General features: G+C 37.6%; 1 protein-coding gene across 8 annotated transcripts in view; it reads left to right on the forward strand.

Annotated features, from left to right (window-relative positions):
* Positions 1–21,435, forward strand: part of TRIM37 (tripartite motif containing 37) — a 187,189-nt gene that overhangs the window by 691 nt on the left and 165,063 nt on the right. For all 8 annotated transcript variants that reach the window (XM_087440895.1, XM_087440894.1, XM_087440893.1 and 5 more), the window contains exon 2: positions 12–220. In XM_087440895.1, coding sequence (XP_087297021.1) covers positions 188–220 — 33 coding nt within the window. In that variant the 5' untranslated portion in view covers positions 12–187. The remainder of the gene's footprint in view (positions 1–11; positions 221–21,435) is intronic.

Here is a 21,435-nt window from a genome sequence, read left to right on the forward strand (position 1 = left end):
TTGTCCAACAGGGAAAGGTGTTTCATGGGGATGGGCGTTACCCAGTCGCCAATGGGCGGGCGCCGGTGAAGCGGAGGAGCCAATGAGTGCAAGACGTTGAGTGACAGCTGTCCAATAGGGACCCTCAGTGCTAGTACGGTTTGCGGCTTAAGCGCCGCCGCGGTCTGAGGAATGTCAACTATTCAACATGGAGGCGGAGGTCGATAAGCTGGAACTGATGGTGAGTGTAAAGTGAGGCAGATCTACTGGGTATTTTCCTTTCCCCGATGGCCTCCAAGGTGGGTCGGAATTTGGAGTCGCCGGAAACCCTGGGCGGCGGAGGCCGGACCAGACTCGAGTTCCCTCCTCCTGCACCAAAGGGAGTCGCCGCCGCCTGGTCTCTTTTAACCGCCGCGGGGAAGGGGTTACATCCGGGAAACTCATGAGGGAAATGGCGGGAGATGCTGAGGGTGCGGGGCCTTTGGAATTCCTTGTTCCTTGCCCTCACCTTTCCGCTCCTCAAGGAGCCGTGGCTGGTGCAGACAGTGTTCTAAGTATTTCCAGCAAGAAGACGTGACTGGAATGGTCCCTAAGCGCCCCAAGAAGGGGAGAGGTCGTTCACACTCCAGGAAAAGAGGATGGAGGGTGGGGAGGGGAATAAACCGAGGGGGGCGGAGAGAAATCCCTTTAGGGCTGAACCGTTCATTCTCCAGGGCGGGCTGAGAAAGTCTGAGAAAGGATGCTAGACTTGCTTGCACAACTTCCTCGCGGCCAAAGAAGCCCCTAGACTAGTTTTTTTTGGCCCGAAGGTGGCAGTCCTTGGGTGGGGGAGAGGTGTGAGCGATGGGGATCTGAACCGCGAGCTTCTTTCCTGGAGCGCGGGCGAGAGTGGGACAAGGAAGGGACCCTGCTCTCTATTTGCCTAGTTTCATTCATTTGTGAAAGTAGGGGGCAGGGGCGAATAACTGGAAAGGATTCCCGCTGCTGCTTGGCCTGCCCGAGGGCGCCAAAGCTGGAAGGCTGTCCTAGTTTTCTTCTATGGATTCTTCCCTCACTTGTCTTCCTTATTCCCTCCCTCCCATCCCTAGACTACCAGTTTGATAGCCCGCGCTTTTTTTCTTCCCTTCTTAGCTCCCTTGTTCTATCTTCAGTCCTTCTTTTCCCCCTGCATTACCAGTTTTTTGGATTGGGCTGCTTCCTTTAAAACGTGGAATTTGGAGGACGCACCCTTCATTGATTTCCTGTTGGTTTTTTGTTAAGGAAAAATAACAAGATTAAGTAAAAAAGCCAAAATCTTTCTTCTCCATCCGCAGTCCGCCCCTCCTCCCCCTGCCGTTGCCTGGCATTAGTCCTTAGGTATCATTTGTACTTGTGCTGCTCTCTCCAAGCTAAATCTTGGGTCACTTTAATGTCTGCATGTGTAGTGATCCTGGAAGAAACTGAGTGCCATCCTCACCTCCATTCCCACCCCCAGAAAATGTGAGACCTTAATATAACTTATGTTCTTCTGGTATATTAATGAATTGTAGTGCCTTTCATATACAAATTCGACTTGAAGACTTTCAGTTGCTTCTAACGTTTTGAGTTTTAATTTTCTTTGTGGGGGTGTGTGTGGGGATGGGGGGGAGAGAAATGGCAGTGAAGAAGGAAGAATTTTCTGCAGTTTTCCAAACCTGTAATAATGAACTTTTAGTTCAGAGTTTTGTTATTTTTATCATTAACTGTCTTAACAAACACAAACAGACAAATCAAAAACACCTTAAATATTGTAGTTGGATTCTGTCAATAGGCATAAATGTTAATACTGTCTTGCCCTTCTCCCCCATTCTGAATTCCTCCCTCCAGATCAATATTTCTGCCTAACTGTAAGATGCTAGATGATACTAATTCTGCTTTTAACAGCACCCCACCCTTAAGCTGGCTGTTTAATTTTGAGGTACCAATTAAACCTTACCAATTAAGCCTTTTCTAGACTTTGCAATAGAATCAATATTCTCACATGAATTTTTTTTTAGATTGAACACATATTAAGGGGAAGACAACTAAATGTACATGTTGAAAAAAGTAAGTTTTAGAAAATTATGAGGTAGCTAGACTCAAACTTTTAGATGTTTGAATGATGTAGTAGTTTTTAAAATTGTTTTTATGAGAGGAAGAGAAAAAAAGCAGATCTTCTTAAATTCCTTGAAAGTAACCTAGTTATAGTTTTTTTGTTTCCTGTTCAAGTTATTAGTTCGTTTCCAATATCACTAGGATTTTAACAAAGTGTTTGAACTGTTATCATAGTTTTATTATTACTGCTTTGTATTGATTGGATAGTAAAAGACAGTGCATCTTATCTTCCGATTTGCTATGTGCTTTTAGAAAAAAATGTTATATCTGTGAACCAGTTTAATTCCTAAGATTCTAAAGGTAAATGATTTCCTGTACAATCCTCTGATTGTTGGTTTTACATTACTTGCATAAAGGATTTGTCGAGGAACCAATGTTGAATATTTAATAAGCAAAAGAGAATGCATACTATTTAACTTTGAAAACATAGTAATTATCCTAATTTTGTAGACAGATAGCCTGATCCTCTTAATTTAAAAATGTTTCATATTTTTCTCATTTATATTAACTTCAGAAAATCAAACATTTGTCTTTTGAATACTTGTCTTTAAAACCTGATCCTTGGCTAGCAGAGTCGAAATATTCTAATATTTGAGTTATGTGGCCCAGGATTTGAGAGCAAGACACTCATGTTCCAGCTGTCCTGAATGTCCAGTTCATTTCTTAGTAGGCTCAAGCCAAGTAAGTAGCTGAACTGGACCATTTATAGGAAGGTGTCTGGCCACACGCCCAGTTGGGTGAGCACTGCTGGATAGATTGAGGAGAGACCAAAGAAAAGACCTGGAGACGGAGAACGAGATATATAGGTTTATTGGGAGTTACTTACAGGGAGGTCCAGTAGTGGCCAGCTGGACAGAAACATTCACCTGCCACTGCGAGTGGCGAGGGGGTTGCTTATATAGGCAGGGGACACAAAGGCTATATGCTTGCCAAGGGGCTGTCCCTGGTACGACCAGCGTTCCCAGGAACAGTAGCTCACGTGGAGAGGCTCTATGTCCCTTTAAGACTTGATGTTCTTTAAGTGAGATAAGGTAGGATCTGGGCTGGCCAGGCCCTGGATTGTTACAGATCCCAGCAGCTGGGTGTCCTGCCCAGAAGGTAGCCAGAAGGACACGTGGTTGCAATGGGCTTGTGGGCTCTTGCTGAGCAAGCAAGGCCCAGGCCCTACAGAAGGTTAGTGAAAATAATGGAAAGTATTTTTGCATCAATCAACATTATTCATGGAGGAATAAGCTCATTGTGGGGTTATCTTTGTTCTTGTACTTTTTTCCCTTCACTTACTGATTGAGTGGTATTTGTCTAGTGTCCTTCTTTTGTGGTACCGCTAGTGATTGTGCATAAAAGGTAGTATAATGTGATAATATGATACTATTTCTATTTCTGGGTTTACATCTGACTTTTGAATGGTTTCTTACCAGTTAAAAGGTTAGGATGTTAATTGGCTTGAATCCAAGGAAAGCTGATTCTTGAATCTTGGACCCCACGCCCCCTTATTATTTTGTCTTTGATTTTTCTAAGTTTGAAGGAAATGAAGATGATTACCTCCTGTAATTAAGTTTTAGAGGTTAAATGAAAATTAAAAATCTCCTTCTATAGTGTTCAGTTAGGTAGGGCTAATGGTATCTTGTTTAGGACACATTGATTCCTTGCAAGTCTGTAAACTCTTGAGATAAAAAGCCATAAAATGGTAAGTGCTTTTTGTATTGTAGTTTAGATTCCAGCGAGAGAAAGAGAGATTTGGTGTATAGAGATTGGGAAACATTATTTTACTTTTCATTTGTTTTCTTTCTTATTCTTACTCAAAAGACTCATTTTATATGGCAGTTGATTAATCAATTGCTATGGAGGAGCTAACCAACACATCTCAGCAGGATGGAAATATTTTTCACACCTTTGCCTTAGCAGTAACTAGAACCAGTTTTGTTAATACTAACTAAGGTACTAACAATACCCTTGTTAATAATTTCTAAAGCTTAGGGCATGTTTACAAAATTCCCTTTTATATTTATGCATGTTTCTGTTTGAATATTAATCGTAGGTTAGTCATCAAAAAATAATATCACTTTGATATTTAAGTCCTATTCTTTTTTTTTAACATTGATATAAATGTTCTTAGGTTTTGGATGTCTTCTGTCCAAAATGGCAACCTTTCTTTAAATTCTTTTCGCACTGAAGCTTCAACTGATACAAGATGCTTTTGTGTTCCTTTCCTACCTATTACTGCTAACGAATGCTCTGACTTTATTGCACTACTGTACTTTACAGCTAGCAGTGCAATAGTATTGTCAAAGCATCTGAAAGCAGGATGCACACCAGACTTTTGATTCTTGCCTTACATCTTTCTTCAGTATCTGTGAGTAATTTACCACAACCTTTGTTGCTGAAAACTGAATAATTTTATTACCAAAAGTGTGTTTTAGAAAGTCATACTTTGAAAAAATAAGTTTTTAACTAATTTAAAACTCACTATTGTAATGTATTATGAAACACATTGAAAGAATACTTTTTATAGCTAAAGTTATTATGGCTAGTCTAAAGTCGTACTTTGTGATTTGCTTCTTTCTGTAACAGATTTGGGTAGGCTCTGGTGAATCTCAGGTTTTATTTAATTGAGTGTTAAGATGAATTAGTAAGTGATGAAAACATTCTCTTCTCTATATTTCCTTTGGTAACTTGCCCCATATCTTAATTGGTGTTAATTTTGTGTATTGTGTAGTAAATGCTTGAATAGTAAATGCTTGAATTTAAAACTAAAGAACGCTTCTTTTAAAGTTCTTTTTTGTGATTATGAAATAAAGTGTGAATCCATCACTTGTTTTTTTATATTCAGTTTTATTTATTTATTTATTTTTTTGTGAGGAAGATCAGCCCTGAGCTAACATCTGATGCCAATCCTCCGCTTTTTTCTGAGGAAGACTGGCCCTGAGCTAACATCTGTGCCCATCTTCCTCTACTTTATATGGGACGCCACCACAGCATGGCTCAACAAGTGGTGCGTCGGTGCGCACCCGGGATCCCAACAGGCGAACCCTGGGCCGCCACAGCAGAGCACATGCACTTAACCGCTTGTGCCACCGGGCTGGCCCCTGTAATCAGTTTTATTAAGATATAATTTACAGGGCTGGCCCCCGGCTTAGCGGTTAAGTGTGCGTGCTCCGCTGCTGGCGGCCCAGGTTGGGATCCAGGGCGCACTCCAACATACTGCTTCTCCGGCCATACTGAGGCCGCGTCCCACATAGAGCAACTAGAAGGATGTGCAGCTATGACATACAACTATCTACTGGGGCTTTGGGGGGGAAAAAAAAGAAAGATATAATTTACATACAATAAAACTCACCAGTTTTAGGTGTACAGTTTGATGAGTTTTGACAAATGTGTACAGTCATGTAATCATCACCACAGCCATGATATAGAACATTTCCATCATCATAATAAGTTCCCTTATGCCTCTTTGCAGTCAACCTCCTCCTCCCAAACTCCCTGGCAACCACTGATCTCTTGCCTTTTCTAGAATTTCATGTACATGGAATCATATACAGCATGCAGTCTTTTGTGTCTGGCTTCTTGCACTTAGCATAATGCTTTTGAGATTCATCCATGTTGTACATATCAGCAGTTGGACCATTTTTATTGCTGAGTTATATTACACTGTATAGAATATCACAAGTTGTTTATCTGTTTACCAGATTATGGTCTTTGGGTTGTTGCCAGGTTTTGCCTATTATGAATAAAGTTGTTATAAACATTATAGTATAAGTCTTTGTGTGGACATGTTTTCATTTCTCTTGGGTAGCATGATAAATGTATGCTCGATCTTAAAAGAAACTGCTAAAATCTTTTCCAAAGCTGTGTATTAGGGTTCCAGTTTCTCCACATCCTCACCAACACTTCGTATTGTGAGACTCCTTCATTTTAGCCATTCTCAGAGGTGTGTAGTGGTATCTCATTATAGTTTCAATTTGCATTTCCTTAATAGCTAATAATATTGAACATCTTTTCATGTGCTTATTTGCAGTTGGTATATCTTCTTGAGTGAAGTGTCTTAAAATCTTTTGCCTATTTGCAAATTGAGTTGTCTTTTTATTATTACATTACAAGAGTCATTTAATTCTGTTTGCCCTCTCACTTAAAAAATTTTAATGAAGTCCATTTTATACATTTTATTCTTCTATGGTTTATGCTTTCTGTGTTCTATCTAAGATATCTTTGCCTCACTCAAAGTCACAAATATTTTCTTCGAGAAGATTTACAGTTTTAGTGTTTACATTTAGATCTCTGACCATTTTGAGTTAATTTTTGTATATGGTATTAAGTAGGGTGTGGAGGGCCTTTTTTTTTTTTTTTTTTGCATATGGATATTCCCTTGTTCTAGTATCATGTTGAAAAGAGTATCATTTCCCCATTGATTACCTTGGCTCCTTTGTAACAAATCAAGTGAGCATGTATGTATCAGGCTGGTTTATTTATTTTTGAACTCTGTTTTGTTCCATTATGTCATATCACACTGTCATAATTACTGTAACTTTATAGTGTCTTTTTTTTTTTTCTTTTTGGTGAGGAAGACTATCCCTGAGCTAACATCTGATGCCAATCCTCCTCTTTTTTTGCTAAGGAAGATTGGCCCTTAGCTAACATCCATACCCATCTTCCTCTACTTTATATGGGATGCCGCCACAGCATGGCTGGACAAGCGGTGCGTCAGTGCGCGCCCGGGATCTGAACCTGGGAACCCTGGGTCACTGAAGCAGAGCCTGCACACTTAACTGCTTGTGCCACCAGGCCGGCCCCTATAGTAAGTCTTGGAATCATCTAGTGTAAGGCCTCAAACTTCGCTCTTGTTTTCCAAAACTTTTAAATTATTTTGCATTTACAAATAAGTTTTTTGTCAGTTTCTACAAAAAATCCTGCTAGAATTTTGGTTGGGATTATGTTGAATCTAAAGAAGAATTTGGAGGGAACTGATATCTTAACAATATTGAGTCTTCTGATGCATGAACGTTATCTACCTCTCCGTTTATTAGATCTTTTAAAATCTCTCTCAGCAGTGTTTTGCAGTTTTCAGTGTGTAGGTCTTGTTTATATTTATAACTTGCTTAGTGTGTTGTCTGCCGGTGCTCTATATTTTAAAAGTAGAGCAAGAACAGTTACAATATGTGTTCTAAATGCGTTGAATTTCAGGAAAAAAGTAAGCAATGTACATAAAATGGATGGGAGAATAGATACCAGAGGGAAGAAAGATGCCTGAGATATTAGGCTGCACTCAAGGACATCATTTGTAGAGAATGAAGAACGTGATTGCTCATCCTAAAACCATTTTATTCCAAATTTTATACATAAAATCTCTTTCTGAGTTACCTCCCCTGGCCTCAAGTGCAGCTGTTTTTGTCTTCTTGGCTTTTAGTTTCCTACCATTTACTGGTGGACTATTAGAGCAGTGGGTAGAATTTTGTATTTTTTAATAACGTAGGATGTTAGTTACATGGGAAGGGACTGAGGGGAGAAAACTGCTTAATTTGAGGATCTCATTTCATTTCTCTGAAAAAGTGAATTGATAACAATGAAATATATTTCTTTTCAAATATCATTGAATTTTCTTTCTATCCAGAGCTTGTGCAACTTAAAGTTTTTTGGGTAAAAGATTATATACTAATAAAATAATAATGAAAAAATATCAATTGGGTTGGAGATGGAAGGTTTCTTCTGCCTTAAATTGTATTTTAGTGTGACTACATCTTCAATTTTAGAAATAGGATATGAAAGGCCTTCCATATGAGCTCATTTAAAATCAAGTGGGAAATTTTCTTCTTCCTTGGAGCAAAGTAAAAGTTTTAAAACAAATAAAAAATATCTTACCTTTGTTAGTTAAACATAACACAAAGTGTCAATATTAAGAATATCTCAGATAAATAAAATTTATTCTTAATTAGATTTTAAAAGGTTATACTTTTAGTTTATCTCAGAATATAACATTTTATTTATTTATTTGTTTATTTATTTTTTTGTGAGGAAGATCAGCCCTGAGCTAACATCCATGCCAATCCTCCTGTTTGTTTTTTTTTTTGCCGAGGAAGACTGGCCCTGAGCTAACATCTGTGCTCATCTTCCTCCACTTTATGTGGGACACCACCACAGCATGGCCTGACGAGTCGTGTGTCGGTGCGCACCCGGGATCTGAAACCGGGCTGCCAGCAGCGGAGCACGCACACTTAACTGCTACACCACAGGGCTGGCCCCAGCATATAACATTTTAAAAGTTTGAATAAGTCAATCCTTGATTCTTTGATTCAGTGTTTTTGTTCTCATTTTATCAAAGAGGAAATAATCTCAGTTTCGCTAATGTTTTCATGTAGTGATTTAGTGACTATAAAATAATTTAGCTTTTAAGAACAATTTATTTTTGTTAGGAAATGTGAAAGTTGTAGTAGCTTTTATAAATTTCTCTTCTCCCCACTTAATTTGCCTGATTGTAGGTGACAGTACTTCATACTTTTTTCAGTAGGTATTACTAGAGCAGGCTCATCCTAGAGGCTAAAGATAGTAAGGAACTTATCTGGGAGACACTGATAAATAAATTGTGACAGGTGCCATGATGGGACAACAAAATACCAGGTATTATAGAGGCACATTGGAAAGAGGCACCTAACCTGGGAAAGGCTTCTTGTTAGAGGCGAGATATAATCTGAGGTTTGAAGGATGAGTAAAGATTAGCCAATAAAGGAAATGGAAGATGTTTCAGGCAGAGGAAACAGTGCCTGTGCAAGTCCAGAGATGAGAGGTGTTGCATAACTGAGGGAAACTGCAAGTGGTTCAGTACAGTGTTGAGACGGGGAGAAGGAGGGTTGAGTTGAAGACCCAGTAAAATCAATGTTCTAGCTATTAAATTGGAAACCTCTGCCACAGTTTTTCTTTATTACATTCCTAAACATTTTAAATTATTTTAAATATTCATGTTCATGTGGTAATCATGAACGTATGTTTCTTAACTTAAAAAAAATTTCTGTATAAACATCCAGTTAAGGTTTTGGGTAAAATACAGGGAAACTTAACTTCTGATTAAATCACTATATATTGATTTTTGTGTTCTACACTCTTTATTGCCCTATTTATTTGGTATAAGATAGCATAAATAAGAGAGAAGTCTTTAAAAAAATAACCTAAGGGAATGTTTATCTGAATATTCTTGCAACAATACCATGTCTGTCATTTACATGTACCATAGTGACCTGTTCTGGATTTTTCCAAAGAAAATAGAAGTATTCTAGTAAAGTGAATGGCTTACTTCAATTCTTCACTCTTTTCTGTATCCAGATCTCTTTGTTATTAATTGAGGTATAACTGACATGTAACATTATCTTAATTTCAGTTGTACAACATAATGATTCCATTCATGTACATATTGTGAAATGATCACCACAATAAGTCTAGTTAACATCCATCACCACACATAGTTACAAATTTTATTTTCTGTGATGAGAACTTTTAAGATCTTCTCTCAGGGCCGGCCCCATGGCCTAGTGGTTAAGTTCTGCGCACTCTGCTTTGGTGGCCCAGGTTCACGGGTTTGGATCCTGGGCATGGACCTATACCACTCATCAGCCATGCTGGCAACAACCCACATATAAAGTAGAGGAAGATTGGCACAGATGTTAGCTCAGGGTGAATCTTCCTCAGCAAAAAAAAAAAAAAAAGAAGAAAAGATCTACTGTCTTAGCAACTTCTAAATATACAATACAGTTAATAGTATTATTAACTATAGTCACTGCTGTACATTACATCCCCTGGACTTAATTATTTTATAACTGGAAGTTTGTACTTGTATCCACATATTTGTCATGACTTCATGATGGGCAGAGTTCATTTCCCCTCCTTTTGGATGTGGTTTGGCCAATGGCATATAGGTAGGAATTGACAGTGTGCTGGCTCTGAACTTGGGTCTTAACAGGCCTTGTGTATTTCTGCTTACTCTTGTGCTTCTGCTATTTCCATGAGAAGAATATCTGCTGGTTCAAGGAGGATGAGAGACATCTGGAGCAAGGCCCTACCAGGCAACCCACAGAACTGCAGCCACGAAACTTAGCCCAGCCTAGAGCACCTGAACCTAGTCAAATTGCAGATTGACGAGAATAAATAATTGTTTTTAAGCCACTAAGTTTCTTTTTTTTTTTTTTTTTGTGAGGAAGATCAGCCCTGAGCTAACATCCATGCTAATCCTCCTATTTTTGCTGAGGAAGACTGGCTCTGAGCTAACATCTATTGCCAGTCCTCCTCCTTTTTTTCCCCAAAGCCCCAGCAGATAGTTGTATGTCATAGTTGCACATCCTTCTAGTTGCTGTATGTGGGACGTGGCCTCAGCATGGCCGGAGAAGTGGTGCGTCGGGGTGCACCTGGGATCTGAACCCCGGGCTGCCAGTAGCGGAGCGCACACACTTAACCGCTAAGCCACAGGGCTGGCCCCAGCCACTGAGTTTCTTAGCATCGTGTGCCACAATTTTGAAGTATGTTGGTTTAATCTAGACTGCCATTTGAATTTCAAAATTTATTCTATTCATTTCCTAGTGTGTTGGCTAATCCATTCTTAGCAGTGTAGCCTAGTTATATGGTAATATTATCTTATATGTAAAGGAAACATTGTGTTTGTCTTGACTGTTAATGAGTGACCAAGGATAAAGCATGTAAAGATACGATCCTGTGCCACTTCTCTTTCTGGCCCTAAGTTTGATAACATTTAGAGATCCCTCAAATTAGGGTTGCTAGACTTAGTAAATGAATATATAAGATGCCAAGTTAAATTTGAATTTCAGATAAGCAATGTATAATGTTTTAGTATAAGTATGTCCAAATATTGCCTGGGACATACTTATACTAAATTTTTTTCATTGTTTATCTGAGATTCAAATTTAACTGAATGTCCTGTATTTTATGTGGCAACCCTACTTCAAATGCCCTGTCAGAATGTGTTTTCATACAGTTATAAGCAGAGTACATTAGATTGTAATGCTTTATCTCTTTATTGATCAAATAATAACCAGCTGTGACTTTTACCTGTTGAGTATGAGGAACTGTGCTAAGCAAAGTTAAATATATAAATCAGCAGGAGAGACACATAAGTCACAAAAAAATCTATATGAAGAAAAAATAGAGGGTGCTGTGTCTTTGAACAAATGTATATAGATAATCTCTTTGTCTTCTATAGTCTCTTAGCCCAGGACATAGACAATTCACAAATAAATATGTTTGTATTAGGTGAATTGGAGGGGGTAGAAGTTAACTTTAAAAAAAGATTCTTCCTTTATTAGTATATAATAGCATATTTCCTATGAAGACTTAGAAATCCAGATTAACAAAAGAAAAGTAAAGTACATCCTATTACTCAGAGATAGAACTAAAATTTTGAGGAAAACAGATATCTTTAGTGACTTTATCTCCTAGTCTGGATTCAGGATGACCCAGAACTACTGGCTTTACTAGTTTAAAAAGCTTTCCTAGATACTTCCTGCTCAGACATTTAATTTTCATTTTATTCCCTGAGGCCTAACTCATGAACTCAGATAAGCTTTAAAAGGGAGGGGACAGGGGCCCGCCCGGTGGGGTGGCGGTGGTGTAGCAGTTAAGTGCTCGCCCTCCACTTCAGCAGCCCGGGGTTTGCAGGCCTGGATCCCAGGTGTGTACTGACACGCTGCTTGTCAGGCCATGCTGTGGCAGTGTCCCATATAAAGCAGAGGAAGATGGGCACGGAGGTTAGCCCAGGGCCAGTCTTCTTGGGCACAAAGAGGAGGATTGGCATGGATGTTAGCTCAGGGCTCATCTGCCTCACAAAAAAAAAAAAAAAAAAAAAGGGAGGGGACGCATCTGCCTTTTATTTACCCAGCAATATGCTTAGCATTTGGGTTTCAAAAGCAATCACACTTTCTTTTGACCAAAAAACAGATTACCTCTTGGTACTTACTGTTCTTTCCAATTTTCCCCCTCCATCTTTAGGAGTACAGAGGTTCAGTTTATTTTGCTACTTTGTTACCTTATCATTGACTCTAAGACAGAAACTACATTTCTCTTAAAGCAATGGTTTGTAATCTTTTTTTTCTTTAGGCCATGGATCCTTAGAGGAGCTCCATCTCACTAGAAAAATGTGCACAGATATATAAAATTGCCAACCATTGGTGGGGATCTGTCGATCCTTGCCCTCGTAAGATCATGGGCCCCTTACTAAGAACATCTGCTATTCAGAGGTTGAAGTGATTTGAAATTAAGTGACTAAATATCATTAATCGTATATCCTTTTCAGTATCTGTGCTGTCAAAGATGTTCTCCTTCAAGATTATACTAAGTTTATGTTTCAAGTATGTGTGCTATTCTAATTGTGTTCTGCAATTTAGGATTGTAACTGCTTTGTTATATTTGATGATATATTCTAACTTTATACTCTGAAAACGGTTTATCATGAGTATTTTATATATACACATACATACTGCACAATATTATAATCTATTACACAATCTTATTCTATATATATTACACAATATAATATTTGAGAGCGTGCTGTTTGCCAGGCACTATTAGAGATGAGTGATTTTAAAAAACAGCCTGGCATATTTGGGACAGTGAAATTCAGTGTGGCTGAGGTGTACATTAAAAATGTGAAGCTTCAGAGCCAGCCCTGATGGCCTAGCGGTTAAAGTTTGCCGTACTCCGCTTTGGCAGCTGGGGTTCACTTCCCAGGCGCAGAACTACACCACTGTTTGTCAGTGGCCATGCTGTGGTGGCAGCTCACATACAAGAACTTGCAACCTTATACAACTATGTACTGGGGCTTTCAGGGGAAAAAGGAAGAAAAAAGGAGGAAGATTGGCAACAGATGTTAGCTTAGGGTGAATCTTCCTCTGCAAAAAAAAAACCTGAAGCTTCGGTGGAGAGAATGTCAATGTCATCTTGTGAAGAATCATATGGAATTGGAATTAATTCTACATTCCATTCCATTTGAAAACCCTAATGATCTTTAAGTGAAGAGTGACTTAGTACGGAATGCACTTACACTATTTAAGAAATTGTTTTAAATAGTTATTATACATGTAATACATATTCATTGTAATTTGATTAGAAGAGAGATAAGAGGGAAAAAAAACTCTACAATTCCATGAGTATTAAGACTATGTTATATATTTTAGATTTTTTGATAGGTGTATCTTGAACTATTTTTTCTAAACTAGGTTCATTCAATACATGATGAAAGTTTGTCCCTGTAGTCCATTATGTATCTATTGCACAATTAACATAAATAACTTAGGATACTGAAAGCTTTAAAAAAGTTCAGTAGACCACTTCAACTGATAAAACCAGTCCTTCATAGGCAGGGGCCTGTGTGTACTCCCCTAACAATTGTTCCATAAAGGCCTGCAGATTAGGAACTGATGAACCTGAAGCTTCTGCCTACTTTCTTCTGCTGTGATGTTGCTATTTGCCTGAAATAACATGTCTGTAACCTGGTGCTTGTGCATATTACTGCTTATCTGTTTTAGACAAGCATAGACATGCATTTGTTTTATCCAGAAGAGAGTGGATAATAGTCAACTCTCCAGCAGAAATATACAAAAAACAATTTTGATTGTGTTGACATTAGATGCGGCCCTCAACTTGTGGGAACTTGAAATATTTCTCTTAAAATAGACTTTAGAGGGTGGTTGGGTTCCCAAGCTGTTTGTTCCTTCATGAATGAATGTTGTTTCATCTATTCCCTTTTGTCATTGAGCATTAGGCTGTATATTAAAAAACTAGGGATACAAAAATGAAAAGACAGGGCTCGTGCCCGCAAGAAATGTGAAATAAAGTGGTGATACTACCATACAAACAAATGATTATAATATAATATATGAAGTGGTATGCCAGAGCCATGAACAAAATAAAATGAGAGTAGATAAAAGTGTTTCTAAATCTGCGTTGGAGAGGGGAATGTAAAGCGCTGCTTTAAGTAGATTCTTTATTTAATAATATAGCTAACCTAGGTGTAGGAGTATTAAATTACCTAATCCTCCCTTAAAACAATGTTTCTATGCTAAATGTATTTCTAAGCCAAGCTACTGAGTCCGGAACATACCTCTTTACCAATTCCTCTCACTATAGACAAGACCACCATATTTTTTTCCCTTCGTTTCCCTGTGGTTTGATGCTGTTGAGACAAGCTCTCATAAGAGGATGTGTTTGGAGCTTTAAGAGCACTGGTCCTTTTGAAAGGGAGCACTACTGTGGCAGTGAGAATCTATGGGTTGGTTGTAAAAAGGAAGTGTTTTTAAAATGAACTGCAATTAAATTCTTTTTTCCCTGCTGCCATATAGTTGAGTGGTATGTAATATTGTGTGCCATTTACTTAAAGCCTTAAGCTGGTCATAACAAAAACTAGTATAACAGAATATTATATGTTTATGAAATATGTAGCATGGTCTCTAAAACTCAAAATTATTTCCTAAACTATTCCTTTTCCATTTTGTACGATATCTTCCTTACCATCTGTTTCCAAGGATGTCCAATTGGTAGAATGTAATTTGGCTATCTTTGGGGCTTTAATGTTGATTTCCATGGATTTTCCCCAGCTAAACTGCATATTTTATTTATCACTCTTAGGGTTGGGATAAAACTTTTCCCATTTATTTTTATTACTGATTTAGAAGAAAACTGAAATATGAATGTCTTGGGCTTTAAAAAATTCACTAGTTTTATTTTAAATATTCAAATGCTCCTAAAAATAAGATAGGTAGCTAGAGTTAATTAAAAAGCAACCTCACTGTTTACAAGGCCTCCAAGAGGCTAATTTATAACTGAGGAGGGCTGTGAATGAAGTTTATCCATATCAATTTGTTCCATTAATCAGACACTAATGAGTTTTGGAGACTATCATAATTGGTCAGTAAATTTCCTACCATGTAACTAAAAAATTTCCTGTTAACCACCAGATCCTAGAACCCTATCGATATGGTCTCTGCTGTGTAAATAACTCTGAGTAGTGCAATATTGCTTATAGGGTTTTGGTGTTTGGGAAGAACAATGGGAAGGCTGCAGAAACTATGCAGCTGAAACTGAAGCAACAGTCATCTTTGTTTAGGAAGAAAACAACTAGTTTTCAATATAAACATTAAAATCTGAAAATCAAATGTCAAATTTTAATATATTAGAAGGACACACTTATCTTTTCTAAATTTTAACATTTTGATAAATTAAACTTAGGTTTATTTGTAGTATAATGAAATAATAGAATTTTAGTGTTGAAAGGGACCTTAGATTTCCAACTCTCTCGTTTAATAGGAAAGACTCAGTGAGATAGATGGAGGACTAACCTAAGGCCATATAGCTGGTTAGTGATACCAGGGCTAGAACTTCTACCACATCTCTCAATCCTTTTATTTTCTTTTTTCTGTACTGTACTACCAGGTTGTGTTCAGAGAGAATTTTTAATGGACTAACTTCAGTGATATTAGATTTAAAACTTAAAAAACCCTTTAAATTTAATTTTAGGTAAAGTCTTTACATTTTCTCTCCATCTTTGTAAATCTTATTGGCTTTAACGTCATGAATAACTTTGGTCGAACTACATAAAAAACAGAGTAATGAAAACAGAACTAGAGGCAAGTCATTTAGACTATTTCTTCATTTATAAAATGAACAGTTCAGATCAGAGAATCTTGATTGTCTATTTCTCAACATTGCATTGGCATCCTTTTCCCTTTTTTGTCCCCTGCTTATTCCTTAGCCTACTGACTTCACTAATGAGTAAATATGTATTATCACAAAATATTCTGTTCAGTTCTTCACTCTAGCTACTCATTCTACTCTCAAGCTTTTTTTCCTGTCTTCGTTTTTTTTTCTTTTTAAAATTTTTAATTGTGGTAAAAAACACGTAACATCAAATTTACCATTTTAAGTGTACAGTTCAGTAGTGTTAAATACATTCACATTGTTCTACAACCATCACCACCATCCATCTCTAGAACTTTTTCATCTTTCCAAATGGACACTCTGCACCCATTAAACAATGACTCCCCATTTTCCCCTCCCCACAACCCCCTGCAACCACCATACTACTTTCTGTCTCTGTGAACTTCACTATTCTAGGTACCTCATTTAGGTGGACTCATATATTGTCCTTCTGTGACTGGGTTATTTCACTTAGCATAATGTTCTCAGTGTTAATTCATGGTATAGCATGTATCAGAATTTCTTTTCTTTTTAAGGCTGAATCATATTCCATTGTATGTATACACCTCATTTTGTCTATCTATTCATCTGTCAATGGACAGTTGGGTTGCTTCCACCTTTTGGCTATTATAAATAATGTTCCTATAAACATGGGTGTACACATATCTGTTTGAGTCCCTGCTTTTGATTCTTTTGGGTATATACCCGGAAGTAGAATTGCTGGATCATATGGTAATTCTACTTTTAATCTGTAGTTCTTTGGTTAGTGGAGTTGTAGATAATGGTAACAGTGTGAGTATTCCTGAAAATAAATTTGTTCTGTGTTTTAACTTGAAACCACATTTCCTACTAGAGGTAGGAAAACACTGCCTAAGTGATGAGAGTGTCAGTGACCCTAGGGAATTCTGGAAGCCATTATTAGTTCTTGTATTAATATATGACAGTGGCTACTTAGTATCTTAATTTTGGCTCAAAATTTAAGAGAGATGAATAGAGAAATGACTTTCAAAATGTTAACTAGTTTTTAAATTTTTAATAGAACATGGGTATTATAGTTGATGGAAGTTTTATATATTTTTCTATTTCCATATTTTCAAAATGAGTATATCATATTATTAAAATACTAAAAAATATAAAGAGAAAGAAAGAATAGTTACAGTATTATGTTTATTAATATGTCTTTTGGTTCACAAAATAATGATTTATGCTTTAGTTCCAGAAAGCTGACTCTGATCTGGATTACATTCAATACAGGCTGGAATATGAAATCAAGACTAATCATCCTGATTCAGCAGGCGAGGTAATCTGTAAAATAAATGTCTTTTTAACAGATTATTTTATTAAAAGATTTTTCTGATAGTATTTCTAACAGTAGATTATAACAATTACATTATTAAGTAGTCCATTTATAGAATCTTAAAATCTTTTTGTGGTGGAAGCTTGGTCACAGCATACTACAGAGATTATACCCACAGTCAAGGAAATTTGCGGCCACTTTTTTTTTTAACTGTTAAACAAGAATTATTGAGTCCAGAGGTACAAACCACTGTGGAAACCTCTGAAATTCTAAGAGAGAATATAGATACCTCTCAGGTAGTTGTTAAATAAGAGGAGAGAAATCTCTGCATCCTTGCTTTCAATTCTTTTGTATATATACCCAGAAGTGGAATTGCTGGATCATATAATTCCATGTCAACTTTTGAGGAACTTTTTTTTTTTTTTTTTTGGTGAGGAAAATCCGCCCTGAGCTAACATCTGCCAATCCTCCTCTTTTTTGCTGAGGAAGACTGGTCCTGGGCTAACATCTGTGCCCATCTTCCTCCACTTTATATGGGATGCCGCCACAGCATGGCTTGACAAGCGGTGCCTCGGTGCCCACCCAGGATCAGAACTGGCAAACCCCAGGCCGCCACAGCAGAGCGCGCGCACTTAACCACTTGCACCACCAGGCTGGCCCCGAGGAACTAACTTTTTAAATACCTGTGTGGACTGAAATAAAGAGTCTAGGTGATATTAGTGAAGGAGTTTATTCAGTAATCATCATGAGGAGTTTGAACCCTGGGAAACAGTTCAACAGAGTGCTCGGATGGAACTGCTCTAAGGTGTGTGAGTTTAAGTGCAGCTTATATCTCTTTCACAAAACAGTGTACATGGAGAGAAGATGAAAAAAACCTTACAACTAGATTTCATATATGTCAAAAAAGGGATAGGGCACATCTGGTTTTTTCTTTAGATTATACATTAAAGGTAACATAAATAAGAATTCCTTGGTTATACATCAAATAAGTTCAGAGATGCTGATGTTATCTGTGTGGAGGGAGGCAAGGACCAGGGTTGTGAATTATTCCCTCAATCTCTAAGAAATGTAACTGTGGATGTAGGAGCTAGGTACCCTTTATCTTTTCCTGTAGCTGATGTCTCCAGCTGGCGCCTTCAGTCATGAGGTGTGGGGTTGCAAGGTCATTTTGGCACAGGCTGAAGATGGCCTGCACGGTTGCTTCACAGTACGGCATGGATTTTTATTGTACTGATTTAAAGCCTATGCAGTTTGCTTGCTAGATTCACCTGTTAGACCAGGGAGGTGGGGGCCGGCCCCATGGCCTAGTGCTCTGCTTCGGAGGCCCGGGTTGGTGGGTTCAGATCCTGGGCACCCACCTACACTACTCGTCAGCCATGCTGTGGCAGTGACCCACATACAAAATAGAGGAAGACTGGCACAGATGTTAGCTCAGGGCCAATCTTCCTCAGGAAAAAAAAAAGGGACTAGGGCGAGGGGTCCCCAAAAGCTGTCCATCTGTAATATTTATCTAATAACTCCCTTTTTTGTATGATATTTGGGAAAAAAATCATGATCTTAATCTTTATGGATTTCACTGACATTAGTCCTAATGATTATATATGTATCAAGGAACAGGACAGTAAACAACCAGTTGCACTAACCTCTAATACCTCTACATGGTGTTAGTGGTAGTAAACATTCATTGAACATTACTATGCGCCAACTACTGTGATATGTGTGTGTTTGTGTGTGTGTGTGTATACTCACACCCACATACATATAATTTTGTCTAGCTGCATTATCCTCATTTTAGTCCATTGTGATTTGGAGACTGTCAGTAATTCTGCATAAAAGTCAACATTTTTAAATAGCATCTATTTAGATATAAAGATATGATAAACTACAAGCTTCTGTTACCATGTTTTTCACCTATATTTGTTCCAGAAAGATAATTTTGTTTTATTTTATGAGCATTTTCCCTATAGATTCTTTTTTTTTTTTAATCTTTCCTCTTTAATATTTATTTATTTATTTAGTGTGTGTGTGTATGTGCCAGGAAGATCAGCCCTGAGTTAACATTCATGCCAATCCTCCTCTTTTTGCTGAGGGAAGAACTAGCCCTGAGCTAACATCCCTGCCGATCTTCCTCCACTTTATATGGGACGCCACCACAGCATGGCCTGACAAGCGCAGTGTCAGTGCGCACCCGGGATCCAAACCGGGGCCGCCAGCAGCAGAACGCTTGCACTTAACCGCTGTGCCACGGGGCTGGCCCCCCTATAGATTCTTTTAAATTTAGTAACATAACTAACGGCACGTTTCCTTTTGTTTCTTTCAAAGGACTTAATTGAGTTGAGCTTTTTGCTTACATATTGGCTTTTCTTTTCCCTCATCAGTAGCACTATCATTAGCAGAGTATTTCTTGTATATTCTTATGACCTATCATAAGTGATCGCCTGCTTATAATACACAAAACCCTAAAATGAACTGAAGTGTTGTAGGCACAAAATTAAAGTGAAGTATAGTTTACTAACACCAATAAAAGAACACAGTGGCTCCCAAGAAGTCATTCACTCAAACAAAACAGGCTATATACACAACAGTTTTTTCCTCTGTGGTATGGTGCTAAGTCCTAAAATCATGTTATCCTGAATTAATCGTTGCCATATCAGTTTTATTAGATCCAGTTAATGTTACAAAAACATGTAGTATAGATAATTGCCAAACTACCCTATCCTAGCTCTTAGCTCTATGGCTGTTTATTCTTTATGCTTGATTCACCAATTCTTTCTTTTCCTAGTTTAGGAGATCACCAAGGATTAGTTCTTGCCACATCTTTTTTTCTATGAATTTGTATTTGAGGAATTCATCGTTCTTTAATTTACATGTACAAGTCTCTGAGCAAGTCACTACTGAGCTCCATTCTAGTTACCTAAAGATCATTTATACTTGCATGATTCACTGTCATCTTAAGTCTTCTACCCTCATACCAATTTTCCTCCCAACTTTAAAATTTTATTTTTGTCAAATTAATTTTTGTATATGATTTGAAAAGTCACAGAAGTATAAAGCTTATAATTACAAATAGTAATTCCTTGTTTCACACTCTTCCACCCCCCAAGAAGGCCTACACTTTATTTCAGCATCTTTTCGTATTTACCTCTATATTTCTAAATAGTATGCTTGTATTGATATTTTTCTCCTGATCTGAAATATCTACTGATTTCCTGGATACAGACTGTTCTAGTTCTCTGTATTGTGATCTTAGGTAAGTCAGTTAACCTCTCTGTACTTAGTTTCTTTGTTTGTAAAATGGGGATATTACTGCCTACTTTGTAGATTGAGAGAAAATAAAATTAGTTGTATATATAATGTGTTTAGAACTGTTTGGTCCAGAGTATACACTATATTTTACCTGTTATTATTAATAATAACTTACTGTTATGGAAGATAAAGATTAAATACTTTACTCTCATATTTATCCCCATCATCACAATTTCTGGATATATCCATATTCATTGTTTGTTTATATTATTATGTTTTAGTCCGTTTGGGCTGCTGTAACAAAATACCACAGACTAGGTACCTTATAAACAACAGAAAGTTATTTTCACTGTTCTGGAGGCTGGAAGCCCAAGATCAAGGCACCAGCATGATCAGGTTAGGGCCCTCTTCTGGGATGCAGACTTTTGGTTGTATCCTGACATGGCAGAAGGGGAAGATCTCTCTGGGGCCTCTTCTATCTGAGCATTAATTCCATTCATGATGGCTCTGCACTCATGATGTAATCACTTCCAAAAGGTCCCACCTCCTGTTCCATTACCTTGGGGGTAAAGTTTCAACAAATGAATTTTGGAGGGATACATTCAGACCATAGCAATTATAACTCTGCAAATATTGCTTTTATCTAGATCATGTAGTATACTATGTTTGCTTTTCCTTTCTTACATAACTTGTTTTTCTGGAACTAATTATTGTTTTCTTTTTTTCCTTCAATTTGCTGAGTTTTTCTGTGCATTTTTCATTAATTCGTTCTCAGACTTTTCTAACAGAACTGTAAAACTCTTGTCAACATTGTCAGATACATCACATGATCCCTAAGTTAAATTTTCTTCCACATCCCTTCTGGTGCTGCTATTTTCCTGCTCCAATCTTAACCTCCTGCTCTACAGCCTTCTGCATGGCTGTGTTTCTGGGATTTCTTTGCCATGATTTCGGTAATTCCGTTTGTTTTACTTCTAGTTTGGATCACATGTTTTGCTCTTTCTTGGTTTATTTCCTTAGTTGGGTGAAGCATATCCTTTAGAAGCTTCCTGAGGAAGAGTACACAAAAGGTTAACTTTTTGAGATGTCAAATGTTTGAAAATGTCTTTAACCCTTATTTA

The sequence above is a fragment of the Ceratotherium simum genome, chromosome 16 (assembly GCF_057802395.1).
Source record: "Ceratotherium simum simum isolate JZ-2026a chromosome 16, ASM5780239v1, whole genome shotgun sequence".
Lineage (NCBI taxonomy): Eukaryota > Metazoa > Chordata > Mammalia > Perissodactyla > Rhinocerotidae > Ceratotherium > Ceratotherium simum.